Here is a 19,658-nt window from a genome sequence, read left to right on the forward strand (position 1 = left end):
TTGGAAAACCATCTAGGAAACTATAGGAGGAAAACTTTTTCAGCTAAGAATCACAGAAAAGGCCAAGTTGATACAAGGATCATCAAGTCCAACTCCTAGTCCTGCACAGGACCATCCCCAAGATTCACCATATGCCTGAGAGTATCGTCCAAATGCTTCTTGAACTCTGGCAGGCTTGGTGCTGTGACCACTTTCCTGAGGAACCTGTTCCAGTGCCCAATCACCCTCTGAGTGAAGAACCTTTTTCTAATATCCAACCTAAACCTCCCCTGACACAACTTTAGGCCATTCTCTCAGGTCCTGTCACTGGTCACCACAGAGAAGAGATCAATGCCTGTCCCTCTTTTTCTTCTCATGAGGAAGTTGTAGACTCCCCTCAGTCTCCTGCAGTTTGAACAGACCAAGTGACCTCAGCCGCTCTTCATATGGCTTCCCCTCAAGGCCCTTCCCCATCTTCATTGTCCTCCTTTGGATGCTCTCTAACAGCTTAATATTTTTCTTATATTGTGGCTCCCAAAACAATGTTCAAGGTGAGGCCACCCCAGTGCAGAGCAGAGTGGGACAATCACCTCCCTCAACCAGCTGGTGATGCTTTGCCTGATGCCCCCCAGGACACGGTTGGCCCTCCTGGCTGCCAGAACACAATGCTATTATTATTATTATTATTTACTTGAATGAGAGTTTTCAATATCATACATTCGCAATTTGTAACCTAGTGTACACCTGCCATTTGTTATAACCATATGAAAAAGCCAGCAGTTATGTATATTGACCAAGATGATATCTTCAAATTAACACTTAAATATACAATTTACATATGCATCTGAGCACACATTATTTAGAAATTGTTTTGATTTTATTTCTAAAATGTTTTAAACCCTTTGACATCGAGAATATTGTTCACTCTCAGCAAAACAAATATCCAATAAGTCTTAAACCATAATTTTGTAATGCTTTTACCCGAGCAAGTTCTCCATGTTCCTTTATCCTAAGCTCAAGGACAACTCCATGCCCATTCCTAGATACATTTAGACCTCTTTTTATCATGTGAAAGGATAAAAATACATGCATGAAGCTGAATTGTTCTATGAAAACCTGTTTCAATTGCTTCCATATATTTTGTATGATATGGCATTTCTTTTATATCACTACCTTGTAATTTCATTTTAGTTTTCTTTTATAACATTTATTTGCTTTTCATGGCTTTTTTACTAACTCTATGGGCCGTTTCCTACTTAAACTTCTTTTGCCGAAGCAATGCTTTAGAACCTATTACTTCCCCTAGGAAACATTTTACTATGCACAGTTCAGCATTTTTTATATCATTTTACATCATTCATCTTGACATTGTGTTGGCTGTACAAGTTCCCTCATTCATTCTGTTAACTGTGGAAGTCAGGGCCCTTTTAAATCTCTCTGCAGTTGTCATTAGGATTTTCTGAAGAACTCATGCCAGACAAGTCCATAAATACATCTTGTAAATAATGTACATGTTTTAACACTCTCATTATCCATCTGTTGCTCTCAGAATTCATGTTTTCCTTTCAGCTTTTCCATAATCTCACATTATTTCTTCTCCTTTTGACAACTGGTAATGTTGTAGTGCTGGAAATTATGTGATGAATGGATTGCTGAAGATACATACAAATTCAGCTACTGCATCACTCCCTCCACTGAATCTCTTCGCTGTATGGGTTTCTGTATTGAATTTGTTTGTATTAGCAATACACTACCCAATATGCTTTACCTGTTTGGTATTGTCTGTAGGGTACTTGGTATTAAGGAACTATGTAATTCAAGAACATGCTGTGTATAAAGGAGTACATTAACCTATTAATAAACATGCTACAGGATTGTTGTTCTCCCTCTGCTTCAGGTGCTGCCTGTGCCGTTTGGAACCAAAAAGGTTCTTGCTTCTTCTCTACAATCTACCACTTGTGTGAAAATATTCCTGGTCCTGGCTATCGAGAAAACCTTAATCTCTGGAATTAATATGACAAAGAGAAATCCTAGTGTTGAGCTCTCCAAGCACTATAGTCCTTTTGTATGTCACTACCTGCCACAGACACAGATGCAGAAGTCCTCTGGAATGCCTACTGCTTTCAGTAAAAAAGCAGCACCAGCCTTCTGCAGAGATACAGAAGTCTTTTATTTTTTCAGAATATCCTGTTTTAATTAGATAATTTCCAAACATGTCACTACATAAATATAAAAGAAGTTTAATGCAATTAAATAGGTTTTTAATTATTGTGCTTAGTGTCAGGCATGCCATATTCTCTTGCTGATTGGATCTTCATAGTTTTTGAATTTGCCAACACTCCATCCTTCTACATCTGTTACTGCAGTTCTTCTCTCAGCTTTCTTCCCTAAGCGTTGATGATTACAACCCTTGGCATTCAGTTCCTCAGCTCCTCTACCCATCATTAGCAAAGGGACTGCACACAGTCCAGAGGTTTTTAATTCTCTGTATCTGGTCCCACAGAAAACCCACCTCTCATTCTACTCCATGCCAAGGCAGTTGAAAGTCAACAAAAGATTTTGTTTCCTAATATGTGATAAATTAGGCTTTGCAAGTGTAATAAACATTATCAGAAAACAAAAAGTGCCACTTGAATGACTAGGGAGCAGAGAAATTAAAGCTCATGTGCTAGAAAATAATTTGCTGGGGAAGGAATATTCCACAATTAGAGAATGAAAAAGGCCCTAATTATAAGTCCTTTATTTTCATGCTATAGTCTTGTGGCGTTTCAGATCGCCTCAGTGTGTTAATTTTTTACTTCTTCTAGCTTTATAGCTCAATATACTGCTCTTATTTCTAAAGGATGTTATGCTATACAGCTTCCCTCATATTGGGACGCATTGTTATACCTTTGCCTACTTCTTATGTAAGTAGAACTGCCACTTGCCCTACCTGCTGCTAACACATGGATTTTGAATGGAGCTCCTACAAAAGCACTTCTTCCAGGTTTTCTGCATGTATGCTCCCACCTCTCTGGTAGCATGGTAGTTGCATGGTAAAGAAAGCAGCAAAACCAAGGAATTCAAGGGGGTTTGCTCCAACTTTTTCTGCAAAAAATATGGCCAATAGGTTGTGTACTTGAAAAAAAAATGTTGATAGGAAAGGAAGAGCTCACAAATTATTGGATTCCCACAGTGTCGTACTTCTGACATCACCTAAAATCCACACACACAAAATGGAGAGTTCAGGCAGTCCAACTCCAAATATGAGCCACTCAATGTCCTATCAAATCTCCAGATGGTGGGAAGAGCTGTGGGGTACAGTTGCACAGGGAGCCCAGGGCAACACCTCAATAGCAGCAGCTGCACAATACTTCCAGGAAGATGGGAGACTTCAAGATATAATGAGACAGAAATTCTGGGGTAGTCAGATCAATAGCAGTTTTATTACTGCCTTTTTTTAGGCTAGGATGGCATCCCATATGCCTGACTCATATTCCACTGAAACTCTGAACTGAGTATCAGGATCTGTGCCCTGCCCACCCTTGCTCTTTTGTTTCTTTGCCAGTTCCAGCATCGGGAAGGTTTGAACCAGGAGACGAATGGGGCCATGCTCCTCTTTCTCCGGCATAGTTCAAAGTGTTGTGTAACTTCTCATACCCACCGTGGGTAGTATACAAAGGCACCAGGAGAACATAGTTCAATGGCTGCTCTTCAAAAGTCACATGATTCTTGGATTATTTTGTTTTCTCATGCAGTTTAATGCCAGAGGGGAACATATGGCTCAAAGTGATTTTTTCCCACTTTACAATTCACCATAATATTCATTACCATATGTGAGGCATTATTTCATGCTATAGCATCTATAATCACTCCCATGCCTATTCTTCCCTACCACAGTATGGACAACATACATTTTATCTTTTTGTTCCTGAGGCACTGTCACTCTGATGGTCTTTTCGGACATTGACTATAATTTTCCAAGAATACTTCTAAAAGATTTTGAAGTGCTTTTTTATTATTATTCATATGAGAAATTTTAATGCTATATTTAGTTTTGATCTTGTTTCTGTAAGTGCTTAAGGTTTTCTTGCTAGGCAAGTCACAGACCACTCCATTAGTTATCAAAGAAGCTTGCATGATCCTGTAGTCACAGAATTTGAGCTTTTAATATCCCGTCTATGACAAAAACACCAAAAGCTTTGTGGGCAGCCACATTCAGCAACAAATCATACAGCTGTCATACATTTCATTCTTTTTCAGTGAGTAATATTTATCCAATCTGCCCATTGTCTCCTCCAATAGATGTAGATGTTAAACCCATGGAAGCTGATGTTGCAGGTAAGTAACTTTGATAAAACAGATTGCTTTATTTGGGACAATATAAGAAAAATTTTGTAAAGGATTAATTGCTATCAGCTGTTATTAATGTTCTCTGTGAATTCTAAAGCAGAAGGTTTTCTAAGGCATTTCTCTCATTCTTCTCTTTTATTTTTTACTTTGCTAAAATCTTCTAGCTTTTTCTCTAAAATCCCACTAAATTCAATGTTACTTAGTGTAAAACAATATGTCCACTAGAGTAGAAATAAATCCCAGTACCTCTTCACAAGATCTAAGAAGATTTGTCCCAAACAGACATAAGTGAGACTGTCAAACCAAACCAAACCAAACCAACCAAACAAACAAAAAAGCTAAAAGACAGTTAGTTTATGCAGAAATAGGATAACGAACAATACTAGCAATCTCAGAGGGTACTAAATCTAACACAGACTGGATTACTACTGTTTGCATCTCACAACTAATTGATTTTCTGTCTGAGAAGGTCTAATCATCGGCTCAAGTTCCCCCTGTGTTTGGGCACATCTAGGGAAAAGTAATTATATTCTATGTAGAATATAATACAGACAGGACATGTCTCTTTTTTTCTGCTCTACTACTAACTACTTAAAATATTAAATATGGTTTGAGACTAATCTGACAAAAATGGTAGAAATTAACTAATCAGTTCACTGTGAACAATGTATAGATGTCATTTTCATAGGAAAACAAGCTAAAAAATAAAACTGTGTTCTCAAGAAAAATGAATGGTGTGGCCTTGTGAACAGTATTTGCCAACATATCTCCAAAAAGAGTATTGCTGAGGTAATGAATAGCCAGAGAAAGCAAAGAAGAATGACCAGGAACAGGGAAGAGATCTGATATAAAGAGAAAGCAAAGATGTGCCCAGTAGGCAAGGGACAAGCAACTCAAATCCTGATAATATTTAGAGCACCAAGTAGTGGAGAGAAGGAGGATAACAGTTTCCTTAGTCTGCAGATCAAGGGAATGCTCATGAAAAATAAAATAAGGCAATTCAAAACTGGGAGAAGATTTACTCTTCATCCCCAGAATGGCAAGTTAGACAGGGACATCTCTCTCTAACTTCTTTAGCAGTGTGGTAATTTTTACTTCTGCAAGCTTTCATTTGCTACACTTTTCAACTACAGCAACAAATGAGGCAACGGCTTGAAAAATAATTGTCTTCTTCAGTACCCAGACTGGTTCAAAGCCAGACTAATTCTGTGCTCTCCAATGGATGAGCCAGGAATATTGTAGGAAAAGAAACAGAACAGATAATGAACTGTATCATACGTGATATAAAATAGGAGACTTCTGTTTCTGGAGAAGGTAATGTTACAACCTTCAGTGTTGCTTTAACATAGTTTTTAAAACTACGATAAAGCGTATGTTCTAAAATAAATCATTGGTATATTATATTCAGAAAAATTAAAGGCTGAGTCTTTAATTTCCTATTTGAAATCTCAGAAAATTCAATGTATTCCAATTTCAGAAAAAACTGATTTTTCTAATAAAACTAGTTCTATGATTTTATTTGGTTTTTTTTCCTGCCAGTGCTTAATGCCAGTTGTTTTGGCCTAAGCAGGAAAAATTTAAAGGGATCTAATTCCCAATGCATTAGCTTTGTTTCTGCTGAAACTGGCAGGAATTTTGTGCTTCACTTCAGTGAATAAACCCAGTGAAGACTGAGCACTTCTGAAAATCCTGCGGCAATTTGGCATCTTCTTTATTTAAATTGTGCAGGTGCTGGTTATTATCTACCAATGTTCACCACATAAAAACAAACTGATAAAATATGTATTTGTTATTTCTGTAGACTTGAGGTGAAGCAGCATCTATAACCTTTGGAATGAAAATTATCACCTCAGGCCATATTTATGTCCAGTACTGTTATTATTTATGCCTTTTTTCTCCATCTTTTTATATTATTCATAACTGATGACCAAAGGGCATCAGGCACTGATTTCCATATCCTCCCCTGGATGTATCATCATTCAAACCATCCATTCATTAATTCATTCCAAGGCTATCATCAGGGGCATGCTGTCAGTTGCAATGAATGTCACAGTAGGCCACAAATGCACTATATATGCATTGCTATGAAAGTTAGTGAAGCCACACTCACAACACAGTTCTGTTTTCATGTATGTTTTCCATTTCATTAAACATAAAACCACAAAATATTTGCTTTCCTGAATATATTCCAATCCTCTCTCTTGACCATTCTTCCCTGAATTGTGTCATTTAAGTTAGGACAAAGAGACATTTAAATAAGAGATCAGGAAAAAATACAGCAAGCTTTTACCCAGATCTCCATATTGAATGCAAGCAGGCAGTATGAACAAAAGTTTGGCAAACTTTATCCTCAATGAATCTCATTGTGCTACAATTCTATAAAAGAGAGAAACTGGGGAGAACAAACACTGCATTACAACAGGTCAGTCTCAGCACTAACACAGGACTCACCTAAGCTTTGGTAGATGTTGGAGGAGAGAGACACATGGTGTTCAAGCACATACAGAGGTGTCTATGGGCTAGAATAGTCTGCCAGAACAAACACATACCCACTGAGCAGTCTTTCAGTCACAACATCTCAACTAATTTCTGCAGAAAGTAAGCTCATTTCTACTGCACTGCTGACTGAGGAGTGTTTAAATCATACCATTACAGTTTTGGAAATATTTTCCAGGATTATTAACTGACGATTAAATTATCTTCCTTTGCTGGATCTTAAGAAAGCCCCTATGAGAGATAAATAAGTATGTAAATCATTGTGTTAGAATATAAAAAATTCTTACCTATACTGAGGTCCTATTTTAACCTCTTCCTGAAAGCTTTATGTTTCAGATGTTATTTTTCCTCTCTGTATTTCTCTTTTGTTGCAAAATTAAAATTGCTTGTATATTTTGAAACTAAGAAGATTTAATCATATTTGATTCTTAAAACCAAAATATTTTTCTGCCTTTTAAAATGAAATCCCTTAGTAGTAAATTTCAAAAATAATTATTGGCTGTTCTCTGACACGTATCTCAAACCTCTGTCTGAGATGGAGGGGATACAGCTTTGGGTTTTTTTCTGAACATCCGCTGAAAGCGAATCTCTCAGATCAGATGTTTATCAGATCGCTCAGGGAGGTCCCTGACAGCTCATCCCGCGGGATAAGGTCCCCATCACGCCGCTGGAGCGGGGCCTGCAGGGGCTGCGGCAGCCGGCAGAGGGCGGCCTCGCACCGGCAGTGTCCCGGGGTCCCGGGAATCGGGAAAGCACCGGCCTGGCGCTCCCAGAGGGCGGGACGCGGGACACCTCGCCCACAGCTCTTCTCCGAATGCAGTCAGTCAGAGGAGCCACAGCGGAGAGTGCGAGATAAAAAAATATTTAACACAAAATAAATGATAATCAAAGAAACATAGAACCATAGAATGTTTTGGGCTGGAAGGGATCTTAAATGATCATCTAGTTCTAACACATCTTTGACTAGACCAGGTTATTCAAAGCCCCATCCAGCCTGGCCTCGAACACTTCCAGGGACGGGGCATCCACAACTTCTTTGGGCAACCTGTTCCAGTGCCTCACCACCCTCACAGTAAAGAATTTCTTCCTAATACCTAATCTAAACCTACCCACTTTCATTTTAAAGCCATTCTCCCTTCTCATATCACTACAGGTCCTTGTAGAAATTCCCTCTCCACCTCTCTTCTAGGTTCCCTTTAGGTACTGGAGGGCTGCTATAACGTCTCCCTGGAGCCTTCTCCAGGCTGAACAACCCCACCTATCTCAGCCCATCTTCAGAGAAGATGTGCTCCAGCCCTCTGATCATCCATGTGGCCCTATTCTGGATTCAGTCCAACAGGTCCACGTCCTTCTAATGTTAGGGACCTCAGAACTGAATGCAGTGCTCCAGGTGGAGTCTCACAAGAGCAGAGTAGGAGAGGAGAATCACCTCCCTTGACCTGCTGGTCACACTACAAAATAACTAAAAAATTGTAAATTGTCACCGCTATGTAACAAGCATCTAGAGGTGGGGCATTTCTGTTAGAGTACATACACTGACTCCAGCTTTTGGAGCTTAAGATTTTCCGGCTGGGCAAGTTACCAGGGATCTGCCAGAGGATTTAGGAGAACTCTATTCCAGCCTACTTTCACCCACAAATATGTTCCTCAGGTAGCCTTGTACAAGACTCTACCCATGTCCCGGGTTCCCACCCATAAAATGCAGTGAAGCTGGGAGTAAAATTGTTGGAAAGTGCTGGGAGGTGCACAGGTGCCTTACACGTACTTGTGTATGAAACATGTGGAGATGTTTTAACACTGTGCTTTACAATCACCAGGTATTTCTGAATGTATACCTATATATATATATATGTACACACCTACACACAACAAGTCACTATGTGTGGTTTTCTCTGGTACACATTTGTGTTGCTTCAGGACAGGAGCAGTGCTATGGGATTACTGAAGTGATCCATTGACAGTGGCAGAAGATTCCTCAGAATGAGATGCCATTATCAATTTTCTGTTATCAATTTACCTTTGCCCTTCAAACAGGAAAAAGAAAAACAATAATACAGCTCAGTACCTCTTTCCTGTGTGAAAGCTGCTATGAAGAACGCTGTTTGATTAGATCTGCCTGGAAAAGCAAGACCAACTTCATGTTGTTTTCCATCACATGAAGAATTCCATTCCCGGCAGTTAACTTTGGTACTTACGCTTACAGGATGAGGTGCAGCACCAGTAGCATCTAGTGCACTAATCACAGGCAGAAAATACCCTCAAGCTCCAGGCAGAACATTACAGACAGAAAGTTGGGGGTTTTACTCAAACTTTATCTATCCTGGTTAGTTTCCACTTTTGCTTTGTTTTGTTTTGTTTTGTTTGTTGTTGTTGTTGTTGTTGTTAATAAAACCCCCTTTCTTTTTCTTATGGAAGAATCCAGAAAATTTAGAGACAATATTTTTTATTTCTTTAAAAGGCATGATTCTGTTTAACTAACTTTTTGAATAGAAAATTCTTTCAATTTTACTAAGTTTCTATATTGAGCCAGTTCCAGTTCCTCTGTAAACGGCAACATTTTAGTGCTTTTCAGTCTCCACTGTTCTCGAGACCTTGGGACAAACGGCAGGTGAAAGCCTTTTCTCCCTTTAGCACATTCTCCCCGCCGTTCCCCGGGGCTGGGCAGCGCTGTTCCTGTGGCACCGTCCGGCTGGTGGCTCGCCCTAGGGCCTCACCTAACAGCGCGGGTGGGCGCCTCGCCCACTTTCGCGGGACCCCGCTGGGAGGCCCTACCCCACTGCACCCTGCTGCCGTCTCGGTGATGCCGCCCTGCCCCTGACTCAGACCGCACGTGTGCCAGGGGGCGGCTGTGCACAAACTTCGTTTCTTCACGAAGACACGAGTATCTCCAGCGACGCATTTGTGGCCGTGGTGGTTCCACCTTGACGGCCGGGGTGCCCCTGCGGGGAGGGTCAACACGGGGAGAGGGGCGGGACGCCGTGTCACAGGTCTCCTGTGACAGAGGGGGCGTGGGTCCCGCACGCTGTTCCAGCACTCGGCACTCCTTGCGGGAGTGGGCGGCCACCAGCAGCCCCGGGAGCGGAGCGCTGACAGCCCCGCGGTCCGCGGCGGGGGCAGGGGTGTGCGGGGCCCGCGCTGTTCGCTGCCTGCGGCGCCGCCCTCCCCGTGCCCGCCCCGCCGGGGCCGCCCCGCGGCAGACGGAGGGAGGGAGGACGGGCGCGGCCGGAGCGGCAGCCGGCGAGCCCCGGGCGGGCGGTGCGGGAGCATGGCCCCGGCGGGGCGGCTGTGCTGTGCCGCGCTGCTCTGCGGCGCACTCAGCCTCTGCAGCCTGCGGGCCGCGCCGCGGCAGCCCGACACCCTCTACATGTGGATCGACGCCCAGCAAGCGCGGGTCCTCATCGGTAAGTGGGGCCGCTTCCCCCGAGCGGCGGGCGGGAGCCCAGAGCGGAGCCCGGCCCGGCGGGGCTGCCCGGCCCGGCGGGGCTGCCGGCCATCGCGCCCCTTTGCCTTCCGCAGGCTTCGAGGAGGATATTCTGATCGTGTCCGAGGGGAAGATGGCCCCGTTCACCCACGACTTCAGGAAAGCCCAGCAGAGGATGCCCGCCATCCCCGTCGGCATCCACGCCATGAACTTCACCTGGCAGGCAACAGGACGGGTAGGTGTCGAGATGGGGCCGCGGCAAGGGGCAGGGGCGGGGGCGGCTCTGTAAAGCCAGGCAGGTGTTTCGGCCCTGGAATAGTGGCGGAAACCCCCTCCGAAGCGTGCCAGGACGGCCCTGGGTGCGGATCAGCGGCCGTCGTGCCCCTCACCGGCCCCGCTGGGCATCGCCTCCATCCCAACGGGGCACCGGGGCGCGGGCGGGCTCGGGGAGCAGCGAGAAACCGGCCGGATGGCTGGGAAAGTGCGCTGGATATGGGGTTGTGAGGTGCGTGGGAGAGCCGGGTGTCTCGGGCTCTGGAGAACCTGCAGGCTGGTGACGCGTGAGCCAGAGTTCACCTGGAAGACCCCAGTTGCCTGTACTTGTCATAAAATTTCATATTGGACTGTAGTTACGGGGATGCAGTTTTCTTTCGACTTTCTTTGGCTTATGGACATACACTAGAGGTTGTTCATTGCTCTCTATGTGCTAAATGTGCAGGCTTAATTTGTAGTTCTGGTAAATAATAATTCTCTTCTACAGACTTCATTTTATCGAGTTAAGTTCCAAACCCATGTGAATCTGTCGTGTATTGAGTCCTTTTGGATTCTTTTGTAGAAAAAGTAAGAATTTGTGACATACTTTCATGAAGAAACATGTGCATGATTTGACACACTGACAACATATGTTGAATTTGCATAAAGCTGAAACTTGTTAGCATACGTTATCATGGATACAGAAAAAATCATGGTGACATAAAAGCCATGGATAAAATTAATTCATGTTTACAATGCTGAGCATTGATTTTATACAATAAAGAACTTGTTAGTGATTAAACAATATTTACATCTAATTACTCGGTGAAAATTGGTTGTATAATTCAGTTAATTGCAGTTTCACAAATTTGGTTGTGGTTTTGGTTGTTTGAAAATACTCTTTCTAGCTACAGAATTTGTTTGGCATTGTCTGAAGTGTTGTTTGAGGCCTTGCAATTTTTCCTGTCCTCACAAAGCCTCTGAGTTTAGGAAATGCCTCCTGTAGAGAGGGGGGGGAATGTGGAGAGACAAAACTTGCTCACAAAGGCTAAATGACTTGCTCAAGGTCTTTGACGTTCCTATCCAGCTTTACAGAGAAAACAACTTTATACGCCAAGGGTTGGCATTTAGCTACCTAGAAATAATGAGTGTTTTTTGGGACTGTATTTCCTGCTCCATTTCTCTGCCAGCTTCAGTTGATGTTCATGATAAAACTAGCTCTTTTTGGAAAGGGCAATCGAGGTGTTAGACTGAACCCTGTTCTTCTTCTCTTGTATTTCTGTCTTGTGCTCTCCTGTCCCTCCTTTGCTGCCTACATGTAGGTCATTAGAAAAAGATGGTTCTAACACTGATGTTTGTGAGAAGACTCACAGCCTTAAAGACAGTATAGGCAAATGTTCTGCTTAATGCAACTTGCAGGACAAAATACCTTCTGAGCAGTAGCAAAGCTGTTTAACCCATTAGTCCTCTTCCTATTTTCTGAATTACTGGATTCCTCATAGGCAGAGCATAATTACTAAGCGAAATACCTAAATGGTAAATTAACATTATGTTTCTTCAGAATTTCCAATATTTTATGAGAGGAAGAAATGAGTACAGTTTTACTTTTTTTTCCAATGTTCTATTTTAGTTTTAAGTATACACGTTCTTAAAAGTTTCCATTGACACATCCAAGAAAGTGCTAAATACTTGCTACCTTTATTACCTATACTTTTTTATGGACATTTTTTAAGTCAAGGAAGTGGAAATGAGGGGAGAGGAGGAGAGAAGAGGAGGAAAAGAAGGGAAAAGGGGAAAGAGGAACAACAAAGGAAGAAGGAAAAGAAATAGAAACTAGTCCTTTTTGAAAGAAGGAAAACATTTGAGATGCTGAAGTACTAGCCTGCTTTCTGTAAAACAGCTGTTGACTAACATACAGTTGCCTCCTGTTTGGTAAAACTGAAATATTTCTTCTCTGAGTCTTCTGCCTTAGAGACCTCTTAACCTCATATCCTACTTGAAATGTGAAGATGTTTCTCTGGGATTGCAAGGTTTTGGTGGCTCTCAGTAGCCTTAAGGAATGACTAGACCCTTTTTGGATCTATAGATAGACTTCTGAGTAGGTACAGGAGATTCTGTCTATGGCATTACATAGTTTCTAGTCCTGATATCAACAAGATAGGGGAGTGAGAGAGCAGCTGAGTGAGTGTCTGGCAGCTAGACAAGATCAACCCACCACACCTGGGATCTCCAACAGGGCACCTTGCATCCCTGTTTACACCCGTAAAAAGTGGGTATAAATATCATGTGGGTAGATTTCATCTGCCTGCTCCTGGGGCAAATAATAATCCAAGTTCTAGGTGAGTAAAAAACCAACCCAGGGAGTGGCAATGCTTCTCAGTCCTGCATTGCTGAATATTCTATTTCAAAAATGTCTGCTGAGAGGCACATTTTAAGGACTAGATTATACCCGTATTCTGTGTAAACTGAAGTGGTAAAAACCTTCTACATTTGGATACTATGTTTCTGATACAGTGGTCTCTGTGTCCCGGATACATTTTATGTGAGTAAGATTTTGTATGATAAACAATTAAAACCATTTTCTCTAGAAAACATTAACCAAAGAAAAGCATTAGTTGCTTTTAGTTCATAGTCCGTTACTTCTAATTAATTATTAGAAAATATAAAAGGAACCCCAAAATTTAAGGGTCTGAAGGTACTGAAAATAGTTTTTTTCTAGTGAAGTCAGGATGAGCCAGGGGTTACAAGAAGGTTAAAATACTGCAAAATGGGATTGTCATGTTTTTATGCACTTTATGCTTTTACCTATGAATTTCAACATAAGATTACAGATGTTATATTCTCTTTAGAAAAAAAAGTAATCCGGTAAAATTGACAGTTACAAAGATTTCTCCTTGATTTAAAAGGTTTAAAAAAGCAAAAATCAGTGTTAATATATGGTATACAATAAGCATCTGTGTAACCACTAGAGCTCAGTGGTGTGTTTCTTGCTCTTATTCCAAATGGTGATGTTGTCGTCTGCAGAAGATTGAGCTTTTAAACTTTCCAGTGAGACCTTATCATGCTGACTAATGCTGTGGCATGTTTCACTGTGCCCACCAGTGGAAGGTACCAAAGATTACAATGATAACATCATCTCTACAGCATTTAGGAGCTTATGGCAGGTATTTAAGCTCCAAATCCACAAACCCCAGTATGTATGCTTAACTTCCAGTGAGACTTCTGACAGCAATACTGTGAAGTTCACATGTGAGTGAGCACTGGTGGGAGAGAACCATATTAAAAAAAAAACAAGTTGATTAGTGCTCAGTGACAGAGCAGCAACCAGGTTGATTTAATAGACAAGGGGTAAAAAAAGAAACCAAAAAGCAAATTGGAATTTTTGTTCTGTAGCAGTCACTGGTCTGATCCACAGAAACAGTCAGTCTGGGCCACAACCTGCCCATGCTGCTTTCTTCCTTTCAGATATGGGAGAAGTATTTGAGGTCAAATGAGTTATTGTAGCAGCTCACTTCCCACTCCCCACTGTTATGAGTACCCCACAGCTCCTCTCCTGGTGCATGGTTGAATGCATGCCCATGTTGTGGCATCTGAAATAACTCTCAAAGAGTAATTGATAACCTTGAGTAAAACAAAAAGATGCCCAGCTCTCAGAAAAAGGGGATATATGTCATCAGTGCATTTTTTAGTATTGTTTCTATATTGTAAAGTGAAGGTTAGGAATGCTATATAATTAACAGCTCCTGGAGGCTAATTCTGACCTCAGCAATGTGACCATCAGCACTGAATAGCTCAGTTGAGTTTTCTGGAATTGGCTTATATGGCTGAGGTGTAACCTGACCGCGAAGGTAAAATGGAATATCCAGCTATACCAGGAGAATATTTGTTTCCTGCCCAGAGAAAAGCTAACAGATCACCAGTTTTAAGGCATTAGTGATGCAATAGGGTGCTCCATTCAAACATGGCTATTTCCCTGATGAACTGAAAGAAATGAAAAAATATTGAATTTCGGAACATGTAATTGTTCAAAGCAAACTTTTCTTCAAAGAAACTGCTGAACTTTTTGTAAATATCTTATTCATACCCAGTGATTACAGTGATGCTTTTCAGTTTAAAAAATGTCTTATATGCAAAATTTAAGGTTTTTTTCCCCAGCAAAAGTATGGCTGTTCTCAAAATTTGGTCAAAGTAATTGCATGAACTCGCGCTCTTGGGATTTACAGTAGTACCTTACTGTGGTTTCCCGTCACCAGACAGGGGAAATACTTTGTTTTCTGAGCTCTATACCAAAATTTCCATGTGGAATGTGAAGATGTTTACATATTGTGAGCATGATTTTTAGACAGGGAGTTCTCATATCAAGAGCACAGCACCAAACCTTTAATATTTAGATTCTGCTCAGCTGTGGTATTTTGCATCTCTGTGTTGTAGACATGCCACCAGGGATCAAAGTAATGCTGTGGAGATCCCACTTTCTTAGTAAAGCAGGCATGTGCCAGCCATCTGTTCTATCTGCTGATAGAAAACAGCAGTAAAGTTTCTCAAAGTTTTGCCAAGAAGAAAAGGGGGAGGGATTTATTGCTCAGCAGAGATGAGTTACAAAGCACCTTGTAGTGTAACCTACATCTGGGTTCCATAGTAATTTACATGGTATATGTGTAAACTACACAATTATTCTTTTTACACAGCAGTGTAAAGCTGTGTTAAGTAAACCATTCTTCAAGATTTTCATTGTTTATCCTTTCTATAAATATTCTAATACAGTTTTAGCAAAAAAACCCCTAGAGTAATAAAATATTTTCACTACTTTTACAGTAGTGGCCACAATGTACAACGTAACTGTTGAAAAGCATTGGAACTAACAAGGACACCCCAAGCTTCAAGACTGTATTTTGTGAAAATGTACAGATTTCGCTCCCTGTGTTGCTAACAGCTTTCCTGAAATATAAATCCAGGCTGTGTTGCTTTCCTCTTCTTTGTGGAAGTGAAAATGTTTTCTGTCAACATCACTTCTTTTTTTACAGACAGTTTCACAGGTATGTTCTTAGTGGTCTAAAGTTAATGCCATTACAAGTAATGCCACTGAGTAAAAAGTAAGAGCTAACTAGAAGAATTTTTCATGTATTTAACATCTTCTGTTGCTTTCCAAAGAGGTTTTTTGGGTATCTACAAGAATGATTGACTTGCCAAGTAAATTACGTACATACAAAGCAAATGTAAGAAACCACACTTTTCCGAGGGTATGCAGATATGTAAGGAATATGATGCTACCCAGAGCTTTCAAAACTGATATGTAGTAGATATTTGCATCATGTTGAACAGAGTTTTCGGAACTGTATACCTTAGCTCAGAACAGTGAGTTCCTGATTAATATTTTTAAAGCTTTCAAGAAAATACATCTCAAAATATCTTTTATTTTACCTCCCTGTGGCTTTACACTTGGTTTGCCAGGGTTTGTTCTTCTTTTATTTTCCTTTTTGTGTACAAATTCCACCTTTTTAAAGATGCTATTTTACTTGCATTAGTTTCTTTTATTCTGCTGTTCTACCATATTGGATTTTTTTTGTTATGCTGGGAGGTTGTTGCTTGCTTATTTGCTTTTTAACTCTTTATTTGTGGCCAAGCTCTTTACTATATCAAACTGTAGCCCAGACATGGTGGAAATGTAATACGTCCCTCTACAGGCTGGCAGGGCTCTGCCTGCTGCAGCCCCCGGAGGCTGTTGGCACATTGCTGCTTCCTCGTCAACTTGGTGTCCATCAGGATCTCCAGGCAGTTTTCTACTAAGTTGTTTTCCAGCTGGTCAACTCCCAGCATATACTGGTGCCTTGGATTGTTCATCCTCAGGTGCAGGTTATTGCACTTCCCCTTGATGAACTTCATGAGGTTCCTCTCTGTCCATTCCTCCATCCTGTAGAGGTCCCTCTGGATTGCAGCAGGACCTTCTAGTGTATCAGTCACTCCTCCCAGTCTTGTACCATCTACAAAATTTTGAGGGTACACTCTGTCACAAAGTCCAGGTTATTAATGAAAATGTTAAACAGTATGAGACCTAGTATCAACCCTGAGGTACACCACTAGCAGTTGGCCTCCAGCTGGAGCAGTCCACCTTTCTTATGTAATGCCAATTCCTTGCTTCTTCTGTCGGTGTGTTGTGGGAGACAGTGCTGAAGGCCTTACTGAAGTCAAGGTCCACAAAAGCCACTGGTCTCCTCTCCCAAGCTAGCTGTTAACGAAAAATGAGCCAGCTAGGAACAAGAAACTGAGACTGGCTTGTACAAGCACAGTAAAGCAGCAAACCAAAATCTGCCTCAAAAGAAAGGAATATAGATAAAGCAAATACATACTGTTGTACAGAGGCACGAGAAGACTTTATCCAGCTATGATACCTGAAATCCACCACAGTATGTGGATTCATAGTCTGTTCATAGAACACCTTAGCAATGGCTTGCAAAGCTTTGAGGTGGATTTTTTTTCAGCCAAACAGCAAGAAGACGCCTGGATTTTTTTGCATGGAGAATGAAAGTTTGCTTTGTTTTGCAACCAACTGGTGGAGTCCATCTTGTTTGACTATACAAGGAAAAGTAGGCAATTACCTTGAGCTGCTTCAGCACTTGCTGCCATCACAGCCAAATACTTCAGTAAATAACTTGACGACCAAACTCTGCTTTCAGACCTGGTCCCACAAATCCTCCAAAGTTACCCCTTTGCCTGGATAAACAGCTAGTTAAACCCATCTGATCCTAAAGGAAATAAATATGACTGACATCAGACCTGGCAGTCTCCCAGCCTAAGGTTTTGGCCCATCACCAGGGAAAACAAACTCCCCAAACAGCAGCCCACTAATGAGAAGATCTGTCTCCAGCTCTGAAGCACAGAAACCAGTAGCAAGGGCCACAGAGGCAGCCTGTGCAATGATTGCTGACCAGCGGAGGAGAGGGCAGGCTCTTGGACCATCCTGACCATCAGAGAATGAGTTCAGAGCCTTCAGTACTGTGATTATGAACCTATTTTTCCTCAGACCACATGGAAGACATGGAGAGATCACAGCTTGTTGATGAGCAGAAGATAGGCTCTCCCTATAATGTTTTCTCCTTGCCTTCAACTTGCAAATATGTGAATATTGATACAGCCAGTAAGAATCTGACACTTAAAACCGCATAGGCAAATAATCAAGTCCACTGAACACTTTCAGTAAGGAGTGCAAGTACCAACTTCGACCTGTTCCGTTTAAACTGCAGTAAACACTGCTTTCATTTTTCCAAGTTTGAGCCTTGGCCAGTTCTCTTCCTTGCAGATACTCTGAGAAGTAAATTGAACTGTTGAAATGGAGTCCATTTGAGTAATCGGGTTGAAACAAATTTATTTTTCCCTCTTGAAGCCACAGACACATGAAGTTGCTGCAAGCAGCTGTGTGCCTGCAGTGTTCCTTGCAGGGACTGTCAGGGAGAACAGGCAGGTTGCACAGCAGAGCACATCTGTCATCTGTCAGAGAGGAAGGAGAGGCAAAATACAGTTACCTGGTTCTGTAATCACAAGCAACAAATGACATGCATAGCCATATTAAGAACTGGGAAATAATTTGCCAACAGGGCATATAGGCAGTTGCCTTGGTTGATTTGTTTGTTTGTTTGTTTGTTTGTGCTCGTGCTTTTTTTTAATCTCCTTCCTTCCAGTTTTTCAAAGGAACATCTATTTAGATAGCACAGACATGATCTGGTTTCTGTATTGGCAAAGGAGCATAGCTGAAAGCTTGTGACCCAACAGGTTGCCTCCCTCTGGTCAGAACTGTGACGCGTTGGTATTAGATACAGGGTAGAGAAGCTTATACTATCTCTTACAGGCAGAAATTAGAAGCCTTCATCACATCAAGAGCCACACGGGTTTCACATTTATACTTGACATAACAGCAACTTTCCTTTGATGGGACAAAGTCTGTATCTTATCCTGCCTGCTGACAGAGTTCACATTTGAATTGTATCGATGTGAATACCCTGCTTAATTTATGGACCCTTTTTAGTTGTCCTGCCAAACATTTACAGTCAAATAAACTTCATAATTTTTTTAGTGTCATGATGCCACTATTACTTTCATTCCGTGATTCTATGAGTTGAAACCTGACAGTAGAATTACAAGATTTAAAACATTTCTAAGTGTGTAACATCTTTATATAATACTTTTATTCATCCAAAAATAGTGGTTTTCTCATCTTGTAAAATATAATCAAGCAGTATAAATTAATTAAAATAAATTTCTGAGAAATATTTAAAAGGATGAGTAATCTGAAAGTTTGCTGACAGGAGGAATGGTGACATGGAGGCATAGAGCTCACCATCTCTGCAAATTATTGTAAGTTCTCTTATTACTCCACCTCTTCCCAACCCCAACAACCTCAACAGAAACTTCTGTCTGTAGGTTTATATTGATTTATATATTCTTGTTCCTCTCTGCAAAAACTGAGGAAATTGCAGTGAGGTCTTTCCCCTTTGTGGTTTAGAGCAGGTGATGGAGCATACCCAGGATCTTCAGGATTTCTTTCCTTCCCCAGTCCAGAGGTCTCATGAAGAGCAGGAAGCAGAAAGCCAGTTTTGTGAGAGATGAAAAGAAAGGGATGGCCGTTGCCTTCTGTGAATGTGGTATTGTGAGATTCTTCCCTCTCTGATTCCTTTATAACCATTCCCTGTTTAAACAGAAGAAAATCCCCAAACTAATCCTCTCTGCACAGAAGAGAGTTGTGCCAGTCTCCTGCTCAGACTCTGTCTGGTTATTCCCCTCAGGAGAGAGGAAGGTGGAGGAAGGAGCCAGTCTGCAGGAACTCCCCTAAGCATGATGAGGCATAGAAAGGAGGGCTGGAGCTTTTCTTATAATCTGAGCAGAATTGCTTGAAGTGACACTCAATTATGAGAGTTTCCAACACTGTTTTGCACATTCTTACTATGCCTTGACATCAAATCTCGTTTTTCTTACCCCAGGCACATTCACAGGACAGTTTACTTCAAATGCATAAGCATCTATCTGATGATAATCAAGCAGCAGAGGTGTTTACGGGAAGCTTGCTTTTCATCTCTGATTGTAGGCTTCCAGATAAGTCAGATTTTAGTAATGCTATACACAGATTAGTTCCTGTGGTAGAGTCTAAGTTATATTTCTGGCAAGCACAAGATGAGCTACTAACTAC

The 19,658-nt window shown here is 41.4% G+C and overlaps 1 protein-coding gene across 3 annotated transcripts in view; it reads left to right on the forward strand.

Annotated features, from left to right (window-relative positions):
• Positions 1 to 10,021: 10,021 nt before the first annotated feature.
• Positions 10,022 to 19,658, forward strand: part of WIF1 (WNT inhibitory factor 1) — a 43,287-nt gene continuing 33,650 nt past the window's right edge. For all 3 annotated transcript variants that reach the window (XM_051795831.1, XM_051795832.1, XM_051795833.1), the window contains exons 1-2: positions 10,022 to 10,208; positions 10,324 to 10,463. In XM_051795831.1, coding sequence (XP_051651791.1) covers positions 10,073 to 10,208; positions 10,324 to 10,463 — 276 coding nt within the window. In that variant the 5' untranslated portion in view covers positions 10,022 to 10,072. The remainder of the gene's footprint in view (positions 10,209 to 10,323; positions 10,464 to 19,658) is intronic.

The sequence above is a fragment of the Manacus candei genome, unplaced genomic scaffold (assembly GCF_025592945.1).
Source record: "Manacus candei isolate 608988 ecotype Guabito, Panama unplaced genomic scaffold, ASM2559294v1 h1tg000043l, whole genome shotgun sequence".
Taxonomy (NCBI): Eukaryota; Metazoa; Chordata; class Aves; order Passeriformes; family Pipridae; genus Manacus; species Manacus candei.